This window comes from Staurois parvus, unplaced genomic scaffold, assembly GCF_062004578.1.
Source record: "Staurois parvus isolate SC_StPar_1 unplaced genomic scaffold, SC_StPar_1.0 ptg000635l, whole genome shotgun sequence".
Taxonomy (NCBI): Eukaryota; Metazoa; Chordata; class Amphibia; order Anura; family Ranidae; genus Staurois; species Staurois parvus.
In genome coordinates this window covers 597,168-624,419 of record NW_028318431.1, presented here as the reverse complement: position 1 = coordinate 624,419, position 27,252 = coordinate 597,168, and the positions used below count along the sequence as shown (strand labels likewise).

The following is a 27,252-nucleotide window of genomic DNA, read 5'->3' as shown; positions in this document are numbered from 1 at the left end:
TTCACAGTGGTTTTCCTGCTCTTACCGGGAGCTCAGGTCTACATTGTTGAGCTTCTGCATGGCGGGTGGGAGGAGACTAAAGAACAAAAAACTCATACAAATGAGCGCAGAGGTCACTCCAGGTGTAAACGTGAACAGTTAATCATGAGCTTACCACTGCTGCCTTGTTAATCATTTGCATGATGAAGAGAACTGGAAAAAAAGGCGCTGTGGAAAGCATCCATTCTTCAGTCTCCTCTGCCCAGAATGAAACCTGAAGTGACTGGTTTTCTTACTTACGGGGTCAGAGCCATCATTCTCTGGCTAATACATCCAGGGAAGTAGCTAACCAAGCATATCTCTACTTGGTTACATGCTTTGTAGGGCTGGTGAGACATTGGGGCCTATTAGACCCCCAATGTCTCCATAAAGGGTACCAGTCACATATCCAGTGCTATCACATGGGGGTTTGTTAACCCCTTGTGATAGCAATAAAGTTTATTTAAAAAGAAAAGTTAAAAAATTAATTTTATAATGTGTTTTAAAAACAAAAATTAAAATTAAATGTTGTGCCTGTTGCCCTGCACACACACATAAATGCAAAAGTGGCCCAGGTTCCTCGCATGTATGTAAACCACAATCACACGACACAGCAAGTATGACCGTGAATTCTGGACTGAAAGCAATAATTCTAGAACCAGAGCTCAGTTAACACTGAACTGATTAACTGTAAAGGCTTTCAAAGCATCACCTATGGAGATTTTTGGTGTTTTTTTGTTTTTGTTTTTTTTCTATCACAGGGGCATGTAGTTTTAAGACCTGGCATGTTTGGTATCTATTTACTCAATGCAACCCCATCTTGTATATTTTACCAAAAAATTGTTCTTATACTGTATTTATGTGCAATAAAATTAATTTTATTATATTTTTTCCTGAAAATATGCATTCGATAGGCAGTTGCACAAATATTGTACAACATAACAAAAATAAAAAATTGCAACTATTATTGCTTTGTTTGACAAGGCCTCTGCTTTCAGAAAATATATAATGATATGGGGGTTGTAAGAAATTTTAGGGCCAAAAATGCAGATTTTTACATGTGTCCATAAAATTTAAAAAAATACTCTAGTGCCCAAGTGGTTAAAACATTTATAGTCCAAGATTATGGGATTGGTTGTCTTCATAAAGTATCTCCATATTATAGCAGAATGTTGTCAAACTTTAATTTTGCAGGTAAACATTAATGCCTATGGACTGCATACACCAGGAGGGAGTCTCTCACGCTCCAACGCTTTTGCAGAAGAATCCTTTCAGGCAACAGTCTTGAACACAACAGGTTAGAAGTGAAATGTTTTCCTAGAAGATTTTTAACCTCTGAGACTTTTCTTGAATGGTTTCTGTATGCTGTTCTAAAGCGTTTATTCTTAACTTTTATGTTTTTTTATTTTTTTTCTCTGCAGAGTGGCATGTACAGGTCAGCCACCAAGCCTTTGGCATTTACAGTTCTTTTTTTTTTTTTATGATGCATGGTAACTCCTACATCAAAAGTGCTTATAAACTGTAGCATTTGTAGATTAACTGCATACAACTCAATTTATAGTGTCAACTAACAAAATTAGTTTTGACACCATGATGATTTAGATGTTTTTCCTCTTTAAATGTATGGGGCTAAAAAGGTTTTTGTTTGTAAGATTGTGGCCTTGTTAACAGATCTACAGAGTGTGTTGGGAAGGTATGTGAAACTTTTGTTAAACATGAAGGGGAGGGGGCACAGGAAATCTATTATTTGTAAGTCCTGGATCATAGGAAAATGAAAACTAAGCAAAAAAAAAAAACAGAGGGCATTGTTCTTTCGGCGTGGCCTTAGGACAGATAAATAAAAAAAATATATATATAGAGCGAGAGAGATTTATTTATTTATTTTGGAATCCTCATCTGGAGATTCACTGCAAGCCACTTCTGTCTCTGACTGTGGTGAATGCCAAGGTGAGAACTTGTTTTGGTCCTGAGATTCTCATTTTCCTGTGCCCCTGTCCTTCAGGGGTCTTCCATGTTTGGGGTTAAAGAGCACTTTTAAGTTTTAGGGTATTTCAGTGAACACTGCTCCTGGACGGTTGGAGGGGCTTCTCATTGTTGTCTGAGCAAGAAGGGAGCCTTTTTCTCCTGCAAGCCCTTTTAATGCCACCTATTCACTGATCCACTACTGCAACAATCTGGCCCTTTGCCTTAATGCATTGAGTAAATCCATGGCTGGTTGATAAAAGCTCCTGATAATAGTCGGTTAGCAACAAGAATGTTGTAAGAGGATTTGTACATTGCAAGTTTCAATAAAGATGCATTGATTTTATTTTATTTTTTTTTTCTTTTAGATTCTGAAGATCCCAAAGCAGAAAGTATTTGGAGTGCAACAAGTGCCTTCACTGTTGTAAAGCCAGTGGCTTCACCATCTGCAAGTGTGTCTCTACGCCGCTGATAAATTTATATTGTTTAATGTGGTTTTCTGGATAGTTTTAAATTTTTAGTAACTGGGCCATAAAAATTGAAAAACAATACAGAATATGAAAAAAAGTAGTCAGCTCAAAAGAAGCTGTGTTCATAGTGTGCTGTTAAAGTTTAATAAATGCATACCAGACAGTTATTGCAAAAGATGTATTGTATCTCGAGAGTGTGAAGACCATGTAGTCTTAGATGTGATTTCATGTTTTCAAGCAATTTTACCTTTTACCAGTGATGATAAATAGTTGCCTTTTCCTATTACACTTTCATGCAGTGTGTAATGTTTACTTTACCACCAGGCACTCCAGTGATTAATTTGACAGACCTGTTACATGAACTGAGCAGTGTTGTATCAGACGTTGTTACAGCATCATCACGTGCCATGGACATAGAACATGATGTTATCAGAAACTTGAAAATGGAAATGTAAGTGAACCAAGTGACCTTCAGATGTTTTGTGGGGATACGGATGTGTCACCATTTTCTTCTTTGTTTGCTTTGCAGCTTCTTCTTTATTCCTGTCTTCAGTGTCTGTCATCCCTAAAAACATAAAGAATACGTACGTTCACTTTTTTTCTAACAGGTTACATTTTACATCCATATTCAGGGTGTAACATGTTAGCGCTGCAGCTGCCCCCACAAACCCCCGAGTCCCGACAGCCTTTTCAGCTCATTTGCTGCAAAAGCTTCAATGAAGACACTCACTCGCCTCAACCACAAGGAAAGAACATAAAAATACAAAAAATAGTGCAGCGCTAACAACCTATACTAAAATACAAATGAGATAAATGGAAATATCACATATAGAATGCACAATAAATATTCAGTGTTAGGTGCTCATAAAATGAATACTATGTGCAGCAGTCCATAAATGCCAATGATGGTGAAAAATCACAGCAAAGCTCCGTGAGGTGATCACAGTGCCACTCAGTGTGCGGTCAATCCACGGATGGCCAAGATGGCCCCTCACCTCCTTGATGCGACCCACTGGGCCAAACAGCTATGTAGGTGACCTTATGCCATTGCAATAAATAAAAATAAATATAAAAAAAAAATAAAATAAAAATGAAATAAAATAAAAATTCCACATATCCTCAGAGTTGGCAGCATATATTCAAATCTTCAAAAAACCCTCCCAAAAAATAAAAATTTTGAAGATTTGAATATATGCTGCCAACTCTGAGGATATGTGGATTTTTTATTTCATTTTTATTTTATTTTTTTTATATTTATTTTTATTTATTGTAATGGCATTTTATGTTTTTAAATATATATAGTTCATTATATCTGTGATCCTGGGATGTGTGTGTTTACATGGGGCATGATGCTATAAAGACAAATATACATGTGTGTGTATATGATTATATATACACATATTTAGATTTTAGATTTTTATTTAGATATATATAGATTTTTATAGGAGGAAGGATTTCCCGCACCTTCTGATTATTTATGGTAAAGATTGCAGGTATTTTAGCCTATTCTTTCTATGATGAAGGCTGTCCCGCACCTTCATGATTTTATATATATATATATATATATATATATATATATATATATATATTTTCAGTTTTCAGTTTCCTAGACAACTGCTTAGAAGAACCCATGGTGCTGATTGTTGGGGCAAGGTCAGATGAGTCTGGGCATTTAAAACCTTTGAGATTGACATCACCTGGTCTTCCCAGACGATGATTGAGAACAATCCATGACACTGGCAGGTCTCAGCTTGGCAAAGGGGGCAGTGCAAGATATTAACTCTGCAGGGTGCCCAAACTTTTGCAGACGCCATTTTTTTGTTTTCTGTTATTTTGAAAGTGTAAATGATGGAAATAAAATCTAACTTTTGTTGACATATTATAAGAATGTCTAATCTGTAATTTGATGCCTTTTGGAGATTTTTCCATCTTTCCTTGGCTTCTTTATGCACATTAATACACATTTTTAGCTGGGGTGCCCAAACATTCGATCCCCACTGTATATATATATATATATATATATATATATATATATATATATATATATATATATACACTCTTTGCAAATTCCCATGAAATTAATTTAGATTTAGATTACCCTTCTGAGGGGGTTTTGCCATTTAAAGTGGTTTGGTTTTAAATATTAAAGTTGGGGTTTTTGTTTTTTCCTGCCAGTTATAAGGACATAGTGGGCATTAATGCATCGCTGCAAGTAGTGTATTGTGCTCCGTTATCATGGCTGCGGTGGGCATCTTCCCACTGGGCAGGGTGACGCCCCTGCAGCCTATAAATGGCTGATGTGTCAGTATGGGCGTTTCACTCTGAGGAAGTCACGTGGATTGTGATGTAAACGCATTAAGGTATGCACTGACATCATTTCCGGTGGCGCGGTGACGTCATTTCCGGCGTCGGCGCCATTTCTGGAGGGATTGTGGAGCAAGTGGAGCTGCATGCATTTCTTAGCATGAGAACCATGGAAACACACCCATGATATGGGAAAAAGCTGATCTTTGTCATTTTACATGTGAGCGGGCATTTTATTTAGATTCATGTTATTATTAAAACTGGATTACACTATGGAGGATCTTCTTTGTTTTTAATGGTATCTTAAACGGTTTTGTGGAATGGAGTACCTAGGAGATAGGAGAAGATATTGGAGGGATCTATCCATACGTTCCATCCTTTGATGATACCTTATTGGGTGTATAAGGTCACCTACATAGCTGTTTGGCCCAGTGGGTCGCATCAAGGAGGTGAGGGGCCATCTTGGCCATCTGTGGATTGACCGCACACCGAGTGGCACTGTGATCACCTCACGGAGTTTTGCTGTGATTTTTCACCATCATTGGCATTTATGGACTGCTGCACATAGTATTCATTTTATGAGCACCTAACACTGAATATTTATTGTGCATTCTATATGTGATATTTCCATTTATCTCATTCTCTATTCCTGTCTTTGTATATCTGCCTGCTTGTATGAGGTATGACAACACAGATATACAGACAGGTCTACAATGCTTTCTAGACTCTTAATAAAAAATAAAAATATTGCACATTTTTTTTACCTGCAAAGAGATGTGCATTTACTATTTTAATTATTACAAAGGTGACCTTATCCTTTAATTTTCTAGCATTGACATAACATACAAGCGAAAGAAATATAGATCTTAATGGAAACTCTGACCGATATACAATATGTAAGCTGGCATTGTTGGCCTGCTTCTAATTCTGCTAGTTGACTTGCTATACCTGGTTTTATTGCTTTACTTTAGACTCTTTTAGGAAAATCTTCAGTTCACATTAATACTGATTGCCTATGGCATTTTTTTTTCTTATTAAATTAGTAAATTTAGTTGCATCTTGCGACTTATTGTGAGTTAATATAGCGGTGTTTACTCCATTTATACATTTCTTCACAGAAATTTGTTAGCTTTGGGCAACTTTAAGACATGCTCACATGCACCTCTTATCTGAGTGTCAGTTTTGTGTAAAACATTAGGCTGTCATCCTGTTTAACAAAAAAAAAAAAAAAATTCAACCTGTTTTTTTAGTTTTAGTGTTTTTTTTTTGTTTTGTTTTTTTGACTGAGCTAAACAAGCCATTCATTTGTACCAAATGTCATCAGCAGATGACAATAGGTCAGTCAGGAAAAATAAGCTTGCATATTACTGTTCATTAAAAATGGATATTACATTTAATATCTTTAACCTATTTACGGTTTTTGACAGCTTGTTGAGTCCGACGGCTAATACTGAGATTCTTGCCGTGAAAACCACAAGTTGAAAAAGACTGACATAAGCTTTATTCACCACCTGAAATCCCTTATCTACTTGTATTTCTGTGAATGTCCTTTATTCACAAACACATTCCATATGACCCATCCCGTAATATAGAATACAGTTTAGACTGCTAAGATGGTTGATTCCCTAATCTGATTGCCGAGGTGTGTGTGGATACCTGACTTTTGTAGTGACACTGAACTGTAAGGTACTCTGGGTTGAGGATTTATGTGGATTATTCCTTGTGCTTTTATAGAGTTTTACAATAGGCTGGATCTACATATGAGCAAAAATACATCCTAAATGTCATGTTCTCGTTGTCTGTCTAAAGCTCCTCTTTGAAGGAAGAGCGGCACAATCAAAGATATCAGAATAAATCTGATGTTCGTGACCTGCAGGAAGAGATTGACAAGCTAAGAAAAAGTAATGGTGTGCTTGATGAGAAAGTGACCAGTAAGGAAAAGGTGAATATTCAGCCACTTTTCTCAGAACTGCTCATAAATGTAATGTGCACTTTGCATTATAATGTTAACGTTATCCTTTCTGATTGTGATGGAGATTTTCTTTTGATATCTCTGCATGGTGAAATTCCCTGATTTATATATGCATCTTCCTGCTTTGTTCTGTTCTGTTTTATGATTATATTCCTGTTTGTCCGGAAGACCAAACATTTGGATCATAATAAAGTCTTATGTCCCAAATCAGAACAACATCTATGATGCAGTCTGTCACTAGCATTAACACTGCAGCCTTTGTTTTCCTGAGTCCATGTGTGACATCGTTTATTACCTGTTGATCCAGCCGGCAAGTCTGTTGTTTTTCAACTTCCTTTAACAGTCCAAGCTGTCTATCAATTTTGGCAGCTAGAAGGTTGAGACAAATTATTTAACACTGACAAGGGGTGCTTACAATGGTCAGTTTTTATCCCTTTATCCAAAAAGGGAAACAAAATTGCTGTAACTGCTTAAAAGTGTTAAGTGGAGCTCAGCTTTAAATCGCTAGTTGCTTAAATCTACTAGTCCATCTGACGCTACCCTCTCCACTGATTGATAGTGCTGCCGTCCAAAGGTGGATATGTTGCTCCTACATAGGAGGAGTTACTGGCTGATCAACAGATGAAAATAAAGAGAAGCTTAAAAAACAGAAAGCTAACACAGCTACCACATCCAGTGGTGAATAAGCTGCAATATATTACATTTCTGTATTGGAGTTTAGTTGTGCTTTTGGAATGTCGATGGCTTACAAATAAAAAGTACAGTACGGTAGATCCTAATATTTAGCAGGAAGATATACATGACAAGCATTATGTGATCTATAGTCAAAACACACCGTTATCCAAAGATACAAAAGATCCTGAGGCTTAAAGTGTTAATAAATCCATTTTAGCAAGTTCAGCCGTATCATCAGCAAATCTAACAATGAAAGCAAGAGCATTTAGCTCCCATGAATATAAATACTCTGTCTTTTAGGTTACATGGAATTGATGTGTATGGATGTATAAATTTCAGTTAACTCACTTCCTCTAATTCTTTTATATTGTTAGTCCATTTTGCAATTGGAAAATAAGTTATGCCCACCCTTTTGAGGGTTGTGTTTATGGTTGGAGGGTAATTTTTGCCTTGATTTTGTTTGAGCACCTTAACCAATTTATGTAGCGTGTGTGTCTAAATAAAGGGGGTACTCTGTAATTGAAAGTTTAGCCCCAGGTTCTTTTCTTTTTTGGATGATATTCAAAACTATCATAGTAAATATGGGTTCAAATCCGTATTTTCTAGCTTGCATACTTACCTGTCATTCATTTTAATTTTTTCCCAAATATTTTCCAACATTAAACAAAAATTAACTGATTATTTTTTTTCTGTGGGAGCAACAAAAAGGTGTGTTTTCATATTTTTGGCTATTTTTGGCTTTGTTTTCCTAATGAAAAAAACTGGGTCTTTTAGCTACTTGGCACCCAACCACTTTTTAAAAATTGCACTTCATAGTCCCAGGGTAAATATTTGTCTATATTGTATTTATATATGTACGTACAAGGGGTCAGCCATTTTTATTCATTACATGTTCAGGCTCTGCTTCCTGTATTGCAGTGCTATACAATGGTAACACTGTAATGTTACATCTCACAGTGCAACTCTATAGATCTGCTGACCTCCCTAATATAATGCATCGTATGTGGATTATATCTGAAAACCTGTTAACCGTGAAGGTCTATTGAAGCATAAAATAGTGGTCTCTCTGTTTGGCAAATCTTGAGATTTCTATGGCTAATATAAACAAAAATTACAGTCTTGTGATGCACATCAGTCTGATAAGAGTTACCTATATGTAAGTTGTAAAATATGTTACCCTATTTCCAAAACTATAAGAGTGCTTTAACCTCTTCAATACCGGGCACTTTTACCCCCTTCCTGCCCAGGCCATTTTTCAGGTTTCAGCGCTCTCACACTTTGAATGACAATTGCGTGATCATACAACATTGTACCCAAACTAAAATGTTATTATTTTCTTCACACAACTAGAGCTTTCTTTTGGTGGTATTTAATCACCACCGGGGTTTTTATTTTTTGCTAAATTAACAAAAAAAGACCGAAAAATTTGGAAAAAAACCATGTTTTTCTTTGTTTCTGTTATGAAAGTTTGCAAACAAATAATTATTATTCATAAATTTATGCCAAGATGTATTGTGCTATATATCTTTGGTGAAAATAACCCAAATTAGGATGTATTATTTAGTTTGTAGGAAGGTTATAGAGTTCACAAACTATGGGATATATCTGAATATTGATCAATCCTGAAGTACTGACAGCCAATCTAATTTCTTGAGGTCCAAGAATGTCAGAACAGTACAGATATCCAAATGACCCCTTTTTGCAGAGTAGACAGTCCGAAGCACTTCATAAGAGGCATGGTGAGTTTTTTTTAAGTTGTATTTTTTTTTGTCATAATTTTTTGGAAAATTAAAAAAAGTAACTTTTTTTTTTTTTTTACATACTGTCGCCAGTGCAGTACAGCGTCATCATATAACTGGTATGGCGATGATCAGGGACACTGACTGGTGACAGTATGGAAAAAAAATATATAATTTTTTTATTTTTTTTTTTAATTTGTTTTATTATTTTATTAAATTTTTTTTAAGATTTTTTTTTTTTATATTTCACTATGACCAAAGTAGTACAATGTTACCATAGTAACATTGTACTACTTTGGGGAAGTGATCAATATTTGTTTTTTTTTTTTGTTTTTTTACTCAATTTGCTTATAGCAAAGAATTACTTTGCTATAAGCAAGCATTTACCTGAATGACATCGATTCATTCAGGGGTTTTTTTTTTTTGGTTTTTTTTTTGTGCTTAGCTGTGATTTGGCCACGGCTAATCACATGACACAGCTGGGCTGTGATTGGCCCAGCTTATGCATGTGATCGCTGTGACCATTCACAGCTAGACACACTAGTATACAATGGATGGCATGAATGAAGCCATCCATTGAATACAACTGTCATGTGACCTGCTGTGATTGGTCACAGCAGGTCACATGGGGCCGGTACTCAGATCTGTCATCGGCCGTGTCCGAGGTACACAGCCGGTGACAGATCGCGCCGCTGTGCGACTCTTCAGGCGCGCAAACTGCGCATGCTCGAAAGGACGCCATATGGCGTCCACCCGGAAAGATGAGGGTTTTTGCCGGCTGCCATTCGGTCATAGGCTGGGAGGGAAATGGTTAATTAAAGTGTATTTAAACCCAAGAAGAAAAATGTATGTTTTGCAGGTTATCTTCCTTAGATGTAGTGGATGAATTTTTTTAATTCATTTTCACTTTGTGATCCTACCAGGAACACACTTCCTGTTCTGGAGTGAAAACTATACTGTATCTTCAAGAGGCAACATTGTCACCCTAGCAAGTGTGTTTGTTCGGAGTACAGTATATAACACCTGCCCCCTTCTTAAAATAGGGGAGGTGCTTTTGTAGTCAACTGAGATAGCTGGGAACAATGACAATCATAACTGTCCGCAGAAGAAGAGTACTGGAAGTTACCAGCTCACAAGATTTCTAGCTGGCTAATTTTTTTGCACTTTTCGAGCAGTATTTTAAGCTTATAACAAAATGCTTTCAGGGTATATTTAAGCTGGTGTATACATACTTTTTGAAAAAAAATTTCCACCTTGCCGTTGTTGGGCAAAGTAGCCGATTCTCTGCAGAAGACCCCCACAATACCCCCCCCCCCTCCCCCTCCCCATATACTGGCCTTACTTGTGCCCCCACTCACTTCTTTTTGATCAACAGCTGGCAGTAAAATTGGCAGTTTCAATGATGACACGCATTTAGTCCTGTGACAGTGCTGGGACCTAAGGTTTGTCTGCTAGGCCTGGGCACACAGTGAAACAGGTTATATGTTCCTTCATACCTGTAAGTGTTCTGTGTTCTCAAAAGATGTGGAGAAGCTGTGAAAACACAGGTAAGGTTAGTATCTGGGGGTTGGAAGATGCTGGTTTTCAATAAGTCTCTTTACCTTGCATGGGTAAGGTGATGGTGTCTTTAATCAGTGCAGATTTTTCAAACATGAAACGGTTATTAAAATTCAGTACTCACTCAACCCTGCTTATCTAACAGCATATCAGAAGGCTTCAGGAGCTGGTCCATCAGCATGAACAGAAGATACTGCAGCAGATTACCAAAATGAATGAAATGGAGGTAAAATCTATATTCTATTCAGTGATGGCTTGTATTGTGAATTCATATCAGAAAGTTGGCTTTGTCTTTATTCTAAACCAGCCACTTACATCTAATGGATGTATGTGAAATAATTGATGGCTGGGATAAAACTGAGAACATTACAGAAAGTACTCAAGGTCACACTGAGCTACAGTAGTGTTTGCCTTGCTTTAGATTATCCATATGTTTTTGTTAATCCAGCAAGCTGTGTCACACCACTGCTCTTCATTAGGACCGTATCACATGGGAGCTTTTTCCTCCAGTGATATATGATCTCTTTCCACAGGCCCTAGTACCCCCTCTTCAGACATTAACCCCCAGTCTGACTCCCTGTCTTCCTCTGTGCAACCCACTGGCTCTTTAGCGACATACCCTTCCTCCTACCTATCAAAAGAGCAGTTTCTCCCACCATGTCTGACTTTATGGGCAGGATATCAATCATTTTAGAGGCCATAGATGGCAGGGGTCACAAATGAGGCATTCAGTCTCCCTGCATAAGACAGATTCTAACTTTGCTCTTGCATCTGCTTTTATTGCCTGAGAAGGTAGATGAGGAAGATGGTCCCCACACACACATTTCTTCTGAGTAATTGGATCAAGATGGGATGCTGTTTGGCGGAGGTTCCTTCCAAGCTTAAGGATACTATTGCTACCATAAGGTCTCCATCAATGGGTCCATCAAGACTTTCCCAATGCACTTGGTCTTAGAGTCTGTCTTTCATGGTGATTGGCCTCACCATAAAAAGCTCTTTGTTCTTCTAAATGTTTTGCTCAGCAATATCCTAGTGAGGCGGTTTTCCTGCCAAAATGCCCAGTCTTTGTGGTGGACTCATTTCTAGTCTTAACAAAACACTTATGGTCCCTACAGAGACTAATCATATGTAAGCACCCAGTGGAGAATGGTAAGAGGCCCTTTTTTAACTCCCTATTTATCTTGACAGGCTCCACCATGCAACCTGTTTGTGCCACCATGGCTGTTTGCCAGATTTTAGTTGGACTAAACACATGGCCTGAGACCCTACCTCCATTTTATTAGCTACCTCTGTTCGCCACTACCTGGTACTTGGGTAATGTGGTCCATGTGCTACTGCATGAATAGCTTTGCAGGTACCTTTGCCACATTTCCAAGATGAGCTTTCTCTACGTCCATATGTAGAGGATTCTTTAGATCAAATGCTAGTAAGCGAAATTCATGTGAAAAAAAAACTGGTTGCCCTTTGGGGGAGAACACCTGTTTGGTTCCTTCTTGGACAAGTTCATCAAGGAGATCACACAGGTAAAAGTACTCTCCTCCCCCAAAAAAAGCCTTGCACTCCTGCAGGTAGTCCTTCACTACCTAAACTAGCCAATTAATAGTAGATTTTCAAGCAAATGTTCGTACAAAAAAACTTTTGTAAAATGACTGGGCGAATGCCATTCGAAAATACTTAAAATTTAATTTGCCTTTTGTTAGTTTAAGAAAAATGTTCCATTCTGCTCCTTTGAATTTTCTAGTGACTTGTTTGAAAACTAACATCAATTTGAATACACAAGTAGAAAATCGAACTAACGTTCTTAAAACAAACCATTTCAAATTAAATTCCTCTAGTGCAGGAGTATCAAAATTGTTCAAACAAAGGGCCGGTTTACTGCCCTTCCAACGTTAGGAGGGCTGGATTGTGACCAGTGGGGGTAGAGAATGTCCCGGGCCCAACATCAGTGAATATAAAAAAGATGGGGTACTATTCTTCCCATTAATACCCATCATTGATATTAATCGGAGGAATAATGCCCTATTATTGGTATCAGTGTAAGAAATAGTGTCCCATTGTTGGCGTCAGTGGGAGGAATAGTACCTCATATTGGGAGGAATAGTGCCCAAAGGGCTGGATAAAGGCTAGCAAAGAGCTACATTCGGCCCTCGGGCCACAGTTTGGAGACATACTTCTGGAACATACTTTAGTTAGAAGACCTAAACCTCCAAGCCCTCTTATTCAGTGATGAAACGTCCTTACTTGTCAGTGGGCCATTTTGGTCTACCAGTTCCAAGTAATCTCTGATGTTTTGGTCTAGAGTGTCATTTCCAGGGGCTATAAACTGGCATTTCAGCCTGCTCCCTGATTCATGGTCTCAAATTTGCCTCCTTTCCTGCAAAGATGGGCAAATCTTCTTGCTGCCCTTGAGTAGCTCCTCTCTCAGGGTGTCATGAGGAACGTTTTCAGGGTTTCTACTTGAACCTTTTCATAGTACTGAAGGAAAATGGTGGTGTGTGGCTTAGTCTGGATCTCAATACTCTCAACTTGTTCCTGCGGGTTCAAAACTTCTGCTTGGAATGGACCAGGTTGATATTTTGCTTCCCTCCTTCTGGGGGATTTCCTGGCCTCAGTAGACATCTGGGATGCTTACTTGCACATTCCAATTTTTCCTGGGGCCATTACAGGTCATTACCGCCAAAAGGTGTCCCAAGCTCTTTGCAGCAGGAGGGGAATGCCAGACATGTGTCTTCTGGCATCCAGATTCAACAACAAACTAGACTGGTTTTGAGTACCATTAAGGTAACAAATCTCCTTAGCTGTTTTTTGTTTGAGACCATTGATTTCTCATTCTCCCCATGTATATTCTCCTGTGACTGTGTGCCCTTAACCTGCTTCTTTGGGCCTTCAGAGGCCAAACTTTGAACCTATTAGGAATAATCCCTTTTCTGATCTCATTTGCAATGTGGCCATTCACATGGCTATCAGCTCTATTTGGAGGGTCTCGAAGTTAGCCACCTTATTCTGTATGGAGTCTTTCCTGGTGTTACACATAGACAAGGTTGGTTTGAAACCTAAAGCCTCTCCTCCCTAATGTGGTTTAAACCTTCCACCTCAACTAGGATATTGCCCACCCCTTCTTACATCCTGCTCTGAAACGTTTAAACACACTTTGTCTCCACTGTTTTGACTGTACGTATTGTATGCACTGTGAGAGTTTACCTCTCGGCCATATTGACTTTTCGTCAATCAGACTCTTGTGCTTCCTGAAGCTTCTTGTAGGGGGCTTCCTGCTTCTCACTCCATCATTGCTACGTGGATTAGACAAGTCAGCCTATGTTCTAAAAGATTGGGTCCCACCGTTTCCTGTTAAGGCACATTCTGTTAGATCTGTTAGTGCTCCATGGGCTTTTCAGCATAAGGTACGTGTTCTCAGATTTGCACGGCTGCTGCTTGGGCTTCTGTTCACACGTTTAAAGTGGTTATAAAGAGTACATTTTTTTTTTTTTATATACCAATGTATTCTCTGCATTAAGATTAAAAACATTTCATGTTCAGCCCTCCTAAATACTTACCTGAGCCCAATTTCGATCTAATGCTGTGCCTGAGAGCAGCAGCACTGTTCTCTCTCTCCCCTCTCTCCTCTCTCTCTCCCCTCTCCTCTCTCTCCCCAGGGCATCAGGCCTAGGTGGGCTGTGTGTGTCAATAGATGCACACCATCCGGCTAAAGATTGAGTTTGCAGGAGCACCCCTATAGTTGGCGACTATCTGTGGCAGCACTTGGAGAAAGGGAGGAGCCAAGAGTGGCGGCAGGGGACCCCAGAATAGGAGGTTCGGAACTGCTCTGTGCAAAATTATAAATTGATGGCCCCACACACATCTGCTAAAAAGTAGTATAGTTTGCCTGTGGGTCGGGAACACATGCAACTTTGAGTATTCCTGAACAGCACATGTGTGAACTTGAGTAGAATTAGCTGTGGAAGAGAGCTGAACTCTGCACTCGGGACTTAACACACCCTCAAACGCTGCACCCTGTACCTGGCACACCCTCGAACTCTGTGCTGCTGTCTGTGCACAGTGCACCTCTGAATCCTGCACTTAGTACATTACACTCTTTTGAAGTCTGCACTGCTGGTATTTAATATCTCTTTAAGACCCTCCCACTGTTTTTCCACCCCACTACTTGATGTGGTTCGTTGCAGGAGCATGGCGTGAGTTCCTGTACTTTGTAAAAATAAATAAATAAATGAAATAAAAAATTCACGAGGAGCTGATGGGAAACTAGTCTCTATGGCTGCAGTGCCTGTTGGGTGGGCGGAAACTGGTGGGGAATTAAGAAACTAGTTTCTCATTAAAGCGGAACTTTACCCATAACCGCTTGATAAAAAATATTTTTCTTTAGCAAGGGACATACACTCCACGTTAAGAATTATGCTACTAAAATTAGTGTGTGCTGTAAATTGCCTCCAGCATTGTTCCTGTTTCTTCTTGCTGGAGGCTGCCATTTTTCTGAAGCCCAAAGCCCCTGAGCAGTATAAATCTTTAGGCTGTCAGCAGATCGGCCTCTACATTTTCAGCACAGTGCCGAAAAATAGAAAGCAGGGTGAGAGTGTATTACTGGATTTGAAACCATATAGGCACTTCTTTTTAGTGTTTTACGTAGCTGTATCTGTAAAAAGGGCAAATCCAAAGTGATCTAGCTGGACTTGATTTACTGTCTAATGTTCCACTTTAAGTCCTATTTACTGATTTATTGATTGGCAGCGGGCAGATTCTATAGTTGAGGCTATGAAATCCACCTACTGCTGGGAGCCGTCAGTCAATAGCAAGGCAAACTTGTTGGAGAGCTAGAGTCTTTTACCCATTAGGTTTTGCCCACCCCACTGCAAAACTCCTCGGCCATGTGCCTGTCTGTGATGGGTGTAGTGGTAGATTTGGAAGCACACTGAGAAAAATATGTCCACTATGGAGACTCCAAAATCCATACTGGCCTCCAATAGATTCATGTACCTTTTATATTTGATGCAGTCACAGACATAAATTCCCTCATAGTACCTTTACAGCTTTGTGGGACCCTGATGGCAAGATGTACTCCCAAGTTTCAGGGCTTCTCTGTGGTTTTCTATACAGAATCCACTAGAGGGCAGTGGGGTATAAAAGCACATCTGTGTTCTGCGCCCTCTAGTGGATATTCAGGCTGGTGACAGACAGCAAGTTTTGTTTAGGTTTTTGGGGGGTTTTTTGTGGTGTTTTCTTTTATGTATTTATTTACAGCATATGGTCTACCTGGCTGCTTTAGTTTGTCTGGCCTTGATCTATAAAAACCCTAGTGTGTTTTTTTTTCAAATAGGATGTCGTTCAGGAAAACTCAAAGGTAAAGCTTTCATTAAAGCAGTGTAAAAGTGAAGTGGATGTCTTAAAAAGAATGCTGGCCCAGAATCCCTCAGATACAGAAAAAAACTGGATTGAGGAGAAGCTGATGATGCACAAGGATGTAAGTCTGCTTTTGGTTTAAAGTGTCCATAAATGTAAAGTTTGCATAGATCCTTGTTATATATTTCTAGCAAGGGTTTCAGTTCCGTGAAAGCGTTTCATATTGGGTTAGGTATCCACAAGCTTTTCCAAATCGAAACATTAATATACAAGCCGTTTTTGTTCGGCTCTAGATATGCCTATTAGACCTTTCCTGTTTGGAAATAGTAATTTGGGTTTTTACCAGTTAGGGCTGTCTAGCAGTTCATTCACAAGAGAATACACGTTGCAGGGCAAGAGATGGATTGATTCACTCAAAATACAGGCAGTTAATAGCACGTATTAATAGTATAGCTAGTTTTCATTCATAACTGTACGGCTAATGGAAAATTTATTTCGTTTAAAGCAGCCTCAAATAATGCACATTCAAAACTCTGATTTGCGCCAACTCGCACACCTTTAGACCTCAGATTTGCCTCAGATCATTCACTTTTAGAACATCAGATCAACCCAAACTTCAGGCACCTTCAAACCTCAGATCAGCCCCAAATTATGCACTACTAGAAATACAGGGGTAATGCATGCATACCTGCTACAGCTGTTGGTTTCACTAAAAGCATGAGTAGGGTGGGCGGGCTTCTTCATATCTCAAATGGTCATCCACCGCACCAGCGAGAAAAAAAAAATATAATACACACACACACGTGTATGTATGTATGTGTGTGTGTGTGTGTATATGTAATTAATATATATATACACAGTAGTCAGATGCAGGGCTGGATAGTGGATAGTGAACAATGTATAATGTCATCCCAGTGCCTTGGCCAGCTAAGGTGGGAGGAATCTGTGGAATCACTTGCTGCTTAGCCGATCTTGCTGTGTCCATGCTGCAACTCCACTCCCACCATGTTTTAACTTCAGGCAGTGCCAGAGGAAAAATAAGCCAAAGTGACTCCCTAGCTCTCCTAACTCCCATGTGAGTTTTGTGTTCTTTGTTTGCCTAATAGAGACAAAACTGCTTCTGCAGCAACATGGACAGTGATAGATTTGTTGTTTTAGTGCAAGCAATGGAATAAGAGAGGGTCAGGAGCAGAGGAAACTCTCTTCCAAGCTATTCATGTAATTATTGTGTCACTAGGCTGCTGTTAAAGATCCTCAGTGTCAGAGGAACAGAACGCAGACTTAATGCATTTCTTTCTACCTGCAGAAATTGTTTCTTACAGAGACTCTGACAGGGAGAAAAGAATGCCGGATCTCTGTGTGTGCTGTCCCTTTCCTCCTTCTTCCTCTATCTTTAACCCTTAGGACTTACCCACACTAGCTTTGCTCTCTGAAGAGCAATCTACATTTTGATCACCCTTTAAAGAACTTTAAACAGGTGGTGAGGATGCATTGCATCACCTCCTCTGCACACACAGTTGTGGGGAAATTGCAGACGACACTGCTATGGGAGGAGAGGGGTCAGAGAGGTATAGGACACTGCCTGGGGGGGTGGTACAGACACTACTGTGGGGAGGGAGGCAGAGGACATTGCTATGGGGGGGGGGAGATGACAATACTGTCTGTGGTGGGAGAGACAGAGCAGGGGCCACTGCTTTAGGAAGCAGAGGACACTACTGTGGGGGGGGAGCAAAGGACCCTGCTTTAGGGGGGCAGCAGACACGTTGGGGAGGAGGGGTACAGACAGTAGTGCGGGGAGGAAGGCAGAGGATACTGTTGTGGGGGAGAGTGACGTGTAGGGGAGTAGAGGACACTAATGTAACACATTGTGTTCTTTATGCTGTGTTTTTATTGAGGATTTGATAGTCTTTGTGTTTTTGTTTAAAAAGGGCACCGCCCTCCAGGGATCTTTGATTTTCTCCATGTTGTCAGGTAGATCTCAACCTCTGAAAGGTTGCCTACCCCACTCTAATCTTCTGAAAGCTAAAATGGCTTGTATATAATGCTCCTGTTATATAGCGATTTTGCTTTTCTTGCCCTTAAATATCTCAACAGTACAATTTTAAACTCTTCTTATGTTAGTAGTTAACATGATTCTTCTTGGTAACTTGCAGCATTGAAGGGGACCTACATTCTAGATTGTCCAGTTACAGTAGACTTGTTTGCTATTGTAAAATCATCTGCTTTTAAAGTGGTAGTAAACTCTTGCTTAATATTTTGTACCTACAGGCAAGCTTATAATAAAGCTTACCTGTATGTAAAACTAATATCTCCTAAACATTCACCATTTAGGAGATATTCTACAGAGCAGCAGCCGGTGACATCACTGGCGCATGTGCTCTGAAGGAACAGCATACCCGTGCCGTTCCTTCAGAGCTGTGTGTCGTGGCAGAAACTCCCACATGCATGCGCAGGAGTGACGTCATTGGCGGTTTTGCCATTCAAGTAACCACAGCCCGGGGACTTGGAAAGAAAACTGGTGAAGATGGAAGTCCTGTCAGCACTGACAGCATGCCGCTGGAGGGCTTCGTTCTAAGGGAAGTCTTCATAATGTGCTAGTATGCGATGTCTACTAGCACATTATGATGTTCCTTTTTTTTTTTTCTTCCCCCAACGAGTTTACTACCACTTTAAATGTATATAAAAAGAAAAATGTTATATATTTTCTAAAAGTATAAAAAATCTTTTGTGCCGTAGGTGTTTAAATCCCTGTACATTTTTATTTTAAGTATTTGTTCTTGAATTGTCTGGTAGATATGTATGGTTTTAACAGTGACTGTATGGTTTTTATGTTCCTCAGTTAACTGCTCTGAATATAAGACTTAGTGATGTAGAATATTCAAAGTCTGAGGCTGTCCAGAGGCTAATGAGACATGTAAGTACTGTTTTCTTCTTCTACAAATAATACCTTTTATTAGTAAAGGCCTAAACAAGCAATCTTCCATGTATGGCGTGAGCTGTTGAAGAAAGGATGCCATCTGCAAACTGCTATGCTTTATTTTCAAAATATTTTTTTCTTTCAGATGAATGGCTTATGCTTCTGGCCATGCTTGCGTTATACAAATGTACTAGTTACTAAGAGTGATCTGTATGTAAAAGCCACAGTGTCCAGAACAAAATGGTTGCTGGGCTTTCCCTAAACTGGCTGCATATTCTAATTTATGCATAGGACTGTCAATTTAAAGGCTGTTATGTGTTGCCCAGTATGTCTCCATACCCCTTTCACCAGACTGTTGAAATCATCATCATTACAAATCCTAGCAGGTACCAGTATGGGGAAAAAAGAAAAAAATCAATGGCCTGGTTTAACTTTACATATGAATAGGTAAAAACGGACCAAATTAAATCACAATCATAAGTAGTGTGCATGTATTATATTTATTTATATATATATATATATATATATATACATATACACACACGCTATATCTGTAATCAAAGATATGCATACTAGCTACATCTAGTGAGATGTTTGTTGTTCTGTCAAAAGAGGGATTTGAGGCAGTTACTGACAGTGTTACTTGCATGTTGTTGTCTGACACATCAAGTTGCTTTTTCCACTTTGATTTCAGTTTCAACAATGCAAAGAATCTAGCTTCTTTTTTCCCCAATCTTTAGTATTCCTTCAAGTATGTACAATATTTTGGATGGATTTATTTTACAGATGACCCTTTAGTTTCTCAGACATCCGTACTTAGAAAGTACAAAGTTTTGAGCCGAAACACATTAGAGCATTACATTAACGCACATGTTTCCTCAGTGTAGTGCGTCACCACTCTGTGCTCAGAACGGACCCAAGAACTGAGCAATCGGAGGTCTTTGATCGCTCAGTTCTCGGTGTAGAGTCGGCGGGGGAAAGCGGCAGCATCGGATCAATGCTGCATCTACATAGGTGAGTATAATTGTTTCTATTTTTCGAATCCCTCACTTCTCTTTCAAGAAATGCATGTTCATGTGTGGCATAATGGGCTTTAATGCAGTGCACAAATGTAAATGGTCAACATCAATCTTTGCTGCATTTTTCTGAAGGATGTAATTTGATATTTATCTGCTTCATTACACATATGTTTGCATGTGTCTTCTTTTAATTTTATAGAGGGATATATTGGAAGGAAATCTTGCTCGCTCAGAGGCAGAAGTACAGAAGCTTGATGACATTATTGAAAAAATAAGAGAGGTAATATTTAAAGTTAGTTTTAGAATAAATCTTGGCTGTAACTTCAGTATCTCTTTAGTTGAAAGATTTCTTCCCTACATACAGTAAGTGCATGTGAAGTCATTTAGGGTATGTATTTTAAAAGGGTCAGTCCACCCCAAGTCCAGTATTTTAGTTTTCGGTCTTCTGCTCTGCAAAGAAAAGTGCCAACTCCTGAGTTATCATGGTGCCTTGGTAACCAGTTTGCACTAAATTGCTCTCTTCGTTACAAATAAAAATTCCTTCTCCAAGCATGTTATTTACAGCTATGTTTTCATTCTTTCTGCAGGCTCTTCTTTCCATACCAGATGTTGTAAACCAGTGCGACACACTGAGACAGTTAAAGGAGTTTCTCAACTAGGACATAATCAGATTTTTAATACTGCAAGAAAAATGTATAAAACTACAATGTTTTATAACATAAAAAAAAATGTACATTTTATTTATATTGTCAAATGTTTGTATAGTTGTGTTCTAAATAATAAATATATAAAATAATTTGCATCTTGAATTTAGCTTACTTTTGTAGCTAAAACTAGATATCCTTTTTAGGTATACCTTTTATATATGTTTGCCTAAAGATGTGTTATGCATATTAAGCCTCAGCATAGGATTAGGGAGAGCGGATGCTAGACAGCTGACAGAACATACGTATCCCTCACCTTTTTGTCTGGGACTTCATACCTGCTTTATTCTTTTCTTGTCTGTGTGTAAAATATTTTTTTTCTCAATTTAAATTGGAACAAAAATATTTTTTCAAAATGACAGGTGTCATTACAGTTTAATGGACCGCTACCTGTTAACCTGCAAGCCATTAGACCAGCACTGCAATTGTATGCCAGCTGTGTATTGGAAGGCTATGCCAGCTGTGTATTGGAATACCCTTACCGACGGCTAGGTCAATGCCAGTGGCATGCCAAGACACACACTTCTCTACAAGAATCTGCTTTAGTAAGACAGTTACATAGCTGTGAAAACCCGTGAAATGCTGCAACCTTACTATAATTATTATTATTATTATTATTATACAGTGTTTAGATAGCGCCAAAGGGTTTGCTCAGCGCTGTACATTAAAGTGGGGGGACAGTACAAGAGACAATACAATAACAATACAATACACGATGGGTTCGAGGGCCCTGCTCTTTCGAGCTTACAATCTAGGAGGGAGGGGGTAGAGGTACAGGAGGAAGTGGCTGTGGGAGATGGAGTGGTAGGAGGAGTGGAGGAGAACGGCTGTTAGGTGAGGGTGGGGTAGGCTTCCCTGAAGAGATGGGTTTTCAGGGTGTGCCTGAAGGTGAGGAGGGTAGGTGACAGTCTGATGGATTGGGGTAGGGAGTTCCAGAGGATGGGGGACGTACTGGAGAAGTCCCGCAGTGGGGCGTGGGAGAAGGAGATCAGGGAGCTAGAGAGTAGGAGGTCTTGTGAGGAGCGAAGGGCACGGATAGGGTGATATTTGGGTATCAGGTCAGTGAGGAGGTAGTTTGGGGCAGTGTTATGGATGGCTTTGTATGTCAGAGTTAGTAATTTGAATTTAATGCGTTGGGCAATCGGGAGCCAGTGAAGGGATTGGCAGAGGGGGGCGGCCGAAGTGGAGCAGTTGGTGAGGTGGATGAGTCTAGCCGCTGAGTTCAGGATAGACTGGAGCGGGAATAGCGTTTGTCGGGGTAGGCCGGTGAGAAGGGAGTTGCAGTAGTCAAGGCGTGAGATAATAAGGGAGTGTACGAGTTGTTTAGTGGTGTCTGCGGTGAGGAACATACGTATCTTGGAGATGTTATGGAGGTGGAGCCTGCATTACTTTGATAGTGATTGGACATGAGGTCGGAAGGAAAGGTTTGAGTCCAGGGTGACACCTAGGACTTTGGCGTGTGGGGTGGGATTGATGGTGGCATTGTTAGTCGTGATGGAGAGGCTGGGGGGAAAACTAGGAGCTTGGTTTTGGACAGGTTTAACTTGAGGAAATGGAGCGACATCCAATCTGATATGTCGTTTAGGAGGTGGGTGATACGGGCAGAGACTGAAGGGGTGAGTGGAGGGGTGGAGAGGTAAATTTGTGTGTCATCGGCATAGAGGTGATAGTTGAAGCCGTGGGAGTGTATCAGTTTGCCAAGCGAGGAGGTGTAGACGGAGAAGAGAAGGGGCCCGAGGACAGGGCCTTGGGGGACCCCAACAGAGAGGGGGAGAGAGGGAGAGGTGGCAGCGTTATAGGTAACGCTGAAGGAGCGTTGGGATAGGTAAGAGGAGAACCAGGAGAGAGCAGAGTCCCTGATGCCAAAGGAGTGTAGTTTAGTAAGGAGGAGGGGGTGGTCGACTGTCGAAGGCCTCGGAGAGGTCGAGGAGTAGGAGGACTGAGTAGTGGCCATTAGCTTTGGCGGTTAGCAGGTCGTTGGTGATTTTAAGTAGGGCGGTTTCGGTGGAGTGTAGGGGACGGAAGCCAGACTGTAGAGGATCAAGGAGATTGTTGTCAGTGAGGTGGGCGCTTAGGCGATTGTAGACTAAGCGCTCAAGGAGCTTGGAAGTGAGTGGCAGCAGGGAGATGGGTCGAAGGTTGTTCAGGTCAGTGGGGTTCAGGGAGGGTTTTTTGAGTATGGGGGTGATGTGTGCGTGCTTTAGGGGGGAAGGGAATGTGCCAGTAGAGAGGGAGAGGTTGAAGATGTGGGTGAGGGAGCGAATGATGGAGGAGGGGGGTGACCGGAGGAGTTGTGAAGGGATAGGGTCCAGGGGGCAAGTGGTGAGGCGGGCTTCAGTGAAGACCTTAGTGACCTCCTCAGTGGTAGCAGGGCTGAAGGAGCGGAGTGTTGGGGAGGTTATAGTGTGCAGGATGTTAGGTGTGGTGGGGGGCAGTGCGGTTGCGAGGTCAGAGGAGGGGAGAGTTGAGGGGGTGATGGAGGGAGGGTGGCTAGGTGGAGAGGTAGATTGTGAATTGACAATGTCCTTACGGATTGCGTCAATCTTATTTTGGAAATGATTGGCAATCTCGTGGGCGGTGAGTGAGGTACTGGGTGGAGGTGGGGGGGGAGGGGAGAGCAGGGAGTTGAAAGTGGAGAAGAGCCGGTGAGGACAGGTGGAGAGAGTGTTAATGAGGGTTACGAAGTAGGCTTGCTTGGCGGTGTGGAGAGGGGAGGTGTAGGTGAGGAAGGCGGATTTGTAGAGGGAGAATGCACGAGGGGATCTGGTTTTGCACCATAATTGCTCCAGTGCGCGACTGCGTCGTTTGAGACATTTTGTATGGTCATTCTGCCAGGGTTGAAGCGGTCGGGGTCTGATGTTACGTGTGGTTAGGGGTGCCAGGGAGTCTAGGGCAGTTGACAGTGAGTCGTTGTACGCAGTACTGGCCAGGTCAGGGCATGACAGTGGAAGGATACTGTCGTACAGACGGTCAGCTGCCGAGTGGAGAGGTATGTGCAAGTGAATACACTCATTACAAATTGTTTATTCAGCTTTGTTGACATGTCTGTTAAGATTCTGGGAAAACACATTTTTAGGTCTTAGAAATATATATAAGCATATATATAAAAGGTGCTGCGCTAACACATAGCAAACTCCCCACCAAAATCACAAATAAATAATCATAAACACCCAGCTGAGCCCTGCCTACAACAATCGCAGGGTAATAAATAAATGAACCAATAAGAAAACCTAAAGAAATATAAAAGGTATATATAATAAAGTGATGATCCAAAGGTGCATATGAACGGCGGGCCTAGTAGTAAACACCCAGCTGCCCTCCTAAGTAAAATGAATTTATTATACCATGTATAAAATAAACCATGATTCAAAATATAACAAATATACATTACCAAACAGTGATAAAAAGTGCATATACAAGGAGGGTGTATTAGTATACACCCAGCTGCCCTCGGCAGAAATGCAACACCATATATAGGATAAACTGGGATACCAATTATATTAAATGTGTAGCATATATTAAATTGAGCAAATTATACAAAGTATACAGTGCAGTTGCGCAATGATAAATCATATAGTCCCAAGTAAATGATGATCAATCCTCAGTACGTGAAAACAAGGTGTCTCCCTAATATACCTCTGTGTCCACCTCCACCAGGGGTACACACTTGCCTCCCAATTTTGACCTAGAAACCAGGTCAAATTGCGCTCAATTGAAATCCTCCCTCACTTTCAGTATCACAGTAGTAGAGGTCCACTTCAATAAGCTACGGGTGGGCGATCAACTAAAACCGAAACACAGAGGCTCCTCATAGTGTAGTAAATAATGACTATTTAATAGTAGATATACAGTGAAGGAAATAAGTATTTGATCCCCTGCTGATTTTGAATGTTTTCCCACTCACAAAGAAATGATCAGTCCAAAAATTGAATGGTAGGTGTATTGTAACACTGAGAGACAGAATAGCAACAAAAAATTCAAAAGAAATGCGTGTCTAACAAATTATGCACTGATTTGCATGTTCATGAGGGAAATAAGTATTTGATCCCCTATCATTCAGCAGGATTTCTGGCTACCAGGTGTCTTTCATACAGGTAACAAGCTGAGATTAGAAGCAGTCTCTTAAAGGAAGTGCTGCTAATCTAATTTTTGTTACCTGTATAAAAGACACCTGTCCACAGGAGCAATCGAACAATCAGATTCCAAACTCTCCACCATGGCAAAGACCAAAGAGCTGTCCAAGGATGTCCGGGACAAGATTGTAGACCTACGCAAGGCTGGACTGGGCTACCAAACTATCGCCAAGCAGTTTGGTGAGAAGGTGGCAACAGTTGGTGCAATCATTCACAAATGGAAGAAACACAAAACAACTGTCAGTCTCCCTAGGTCTGGTGCACCATGCAGATCTTACCTCATGGAGTGTCAATGATCATGAGAACATTGAGGAATCATCCCAGAACTACACGTGAGGATCTTGTCAATGATCTCCAGGCAGCTGGGACCACAGTCACCAAGAAAACAATTGGTAACACACTACGCTGACCAGGATTGAAATTCTGCAGTGCCCGCAAAGTCCCTCTGCCAAAGAAAGCACATGTCCAGGCCCGTCTGAAGTTTGCCACTGAACATCTGAATGATGCAGAGGAGGACTGGTTAAACGTGTTGTGGTCAGATGAGACCAAAATCAGGCTCTTTGGCATCAACTCAACTTGCCGTGTTTGGAAGAGGAGGAATGCTGCCTATGACCCCAAGAACACCATCCCAACTGTCAAACGTGGTGGAAACATTCTGCTTTGGGGGTGTTTTACTGCTAAGGGGACAGGACAATTGCACCGCATCAAAGGGTGAGAACCTTCTTTCCTCAGCCAGGGCATTGAAAATGGGTTGTGGATGGGTGTTCCAGCATGACAATGACCCAAAACACATGGCCAAGCCAAGGCAACAAAGGAGTGGTTCAAGAAGAAGCACGTTAAAGTCCTGGAGTGGCCTAGCCAGTCTCCAGACCTTAATCCGTTTGAAAATCTGTGGAGGGAGCTCAAAGCTCAAGTTGCCTCCCAATATACCTCACGTGTGGGACGATCGCTGTGTGTTCCCATTTGCGCAGGAGCACAGGGGACAGGAGCTCTTTAAATTTTTAAAAATTTCAGAAAGTCTGGTGCTAGAATTACTGCCCTCGATCTGACATTCGCAGTGATACCGGGTATTGGGAGCTGAACTCTCAGAAGTGTGACTTGCTCTTGAGCCTGGTAAACATGATGAGAATATTGGATGAATGATTGTTTTATTACTGCATGCTAGTCTCATATCATAAACAAATAGGTTATGGGGCCTGGCCATGATACTGAATGGCCGCCTGATTCTCTCTCTCCACTGGCAAGGAGGACTCTACAGCCACAGTGGCCACTCAGACTGCATCCCAACAACCTCCTCAGCCCTCAGACAGATTGGGGAACATTTCCCGCAAAAATTCTAAGTCAGCGGGGCCCAGCCGGCACAGATTTCTTCAACAGCTCCCACCCTTGTGGGTCTCAAGATGGAGCAGAGCCCAGGCACACAGCGGTGCACACAGCATCCCCGGATTGGTCAGATCCCGACCAACACAAAACCATGGACTGCTGCAGTCCTCCAGATCAGGGCAAAGACCGGCACAAACTTGCTGCCTCCTCTCCCTTCACCTCACCAAGCCATGCTGCTCTGGTAAGGAAAAAATCATTGAGCTTTGACACTGCAGATGATGACGATGGGGACACTTGAATCCCTGGATGATCTCCCTGCCTCTGACAATGCTGTATCAGAACATACTTTGAAACAGATGTTATTATCTCTTCAAACAGGGCCACAGAGGGACATTTACAAATCTCTGTCTCATAGATTGATGATTTGGGGGATCGCACTGACAGAGTGGAACAACAACTTACTGAATATACTGGCGCATATCATGAATTAGTGGATGCTCACCAAGGCCACACTAATGACATACAGCACATATCCACTAAACTTGCAGATTTAGAAGATTGTTCCTGTCGAAACAACCTTAAAATCCGGAGCATACGGAGTCTTTGACACCACACCTACAACAATTCCTGTAAAGTGTTGATTCTGTCTCTATCTGCTCATGATCTTATCATTGACTAGGCACACAGAATCTTTACACCTCCTCACATCCCAGCAGACAAACCACGTGATGTGCTTGCTCGCATACATTTTTTCCAGACCAAAGATCGCATTCTCCTGGCAGCCAAAAATATGCCTTCCTTTCCAGAACCGTATACTGATTTGGTCATTTTTTCAGACATATCTGCTGCCACGGCACAGAAATGGAGAGAGTTTCCTTCCATTACCAAGATCTTAGAGGAGCACACTATTTCATATAGATCGGGCTTTACTACTAAGCTCATGGCTACCTACCAAGGCAAAAATACAACAATCCATCTAAAGAGGAGGTCTCCAAACTGTGGCTTGGGGGCCAGATACAGCCCTCTGCTTGCCTTTATGCGGCCCTTGGAGCATCATTCCTCCCACTGACACCAACAGCGGGGCACCATTCCTCCCCTTAATTCCAA

General features: G+C 40.9%; 1 protein-coding gene across 1 annotated transcript in view; it reads left to right on the top strand.

The window, feature by feature from the left end:
* Positions 1–20,781, top strand: part of SPAG5 (sperm associated antigen 5) — a 96,414-nt gene extending 75,633 nt beyond the window's left edge. Inside the window, exons 18-26 of the mRNA XM_089693618.1 lie at positions 1,213–1,315; positions 2,349–2,432; positions 2,775–2,901; positions 6,564–6,696; positions 10,843–10,923; positions 16,027–16,170; positions 18,889–18,963; positions 20,185–20,265; positions 20,573–20,781. Of these exons, the coding sequence (XP_089549744.1) occupies positions 1,213–1,315; positions 2,349–2,432; positions 2,775–2,901; positions 6,564–6,696; positions 10,843–10,923; positions 16,027–16,170; positions 18,889–18,963; positions 20,185–20,265; positions 20,573–20,644 (900 nt within the window). The 3' untranslated portion in view covers positions 20,645–20,781. The remainder of the gene's footprint in view (positions 1–1,212; positions 1,316–2,348; positions 2,433–2,774; positions 2,902–6,563; positions 6,697–10,842; positions 10,924–16,026; positions 16,171–18,888; positions 18,964–20,184; positions 20,266–20,572) is intronic.
* The last annotated feature ends 6,471 nt before the right edge of the window (positions 20,782–27,252 follow it).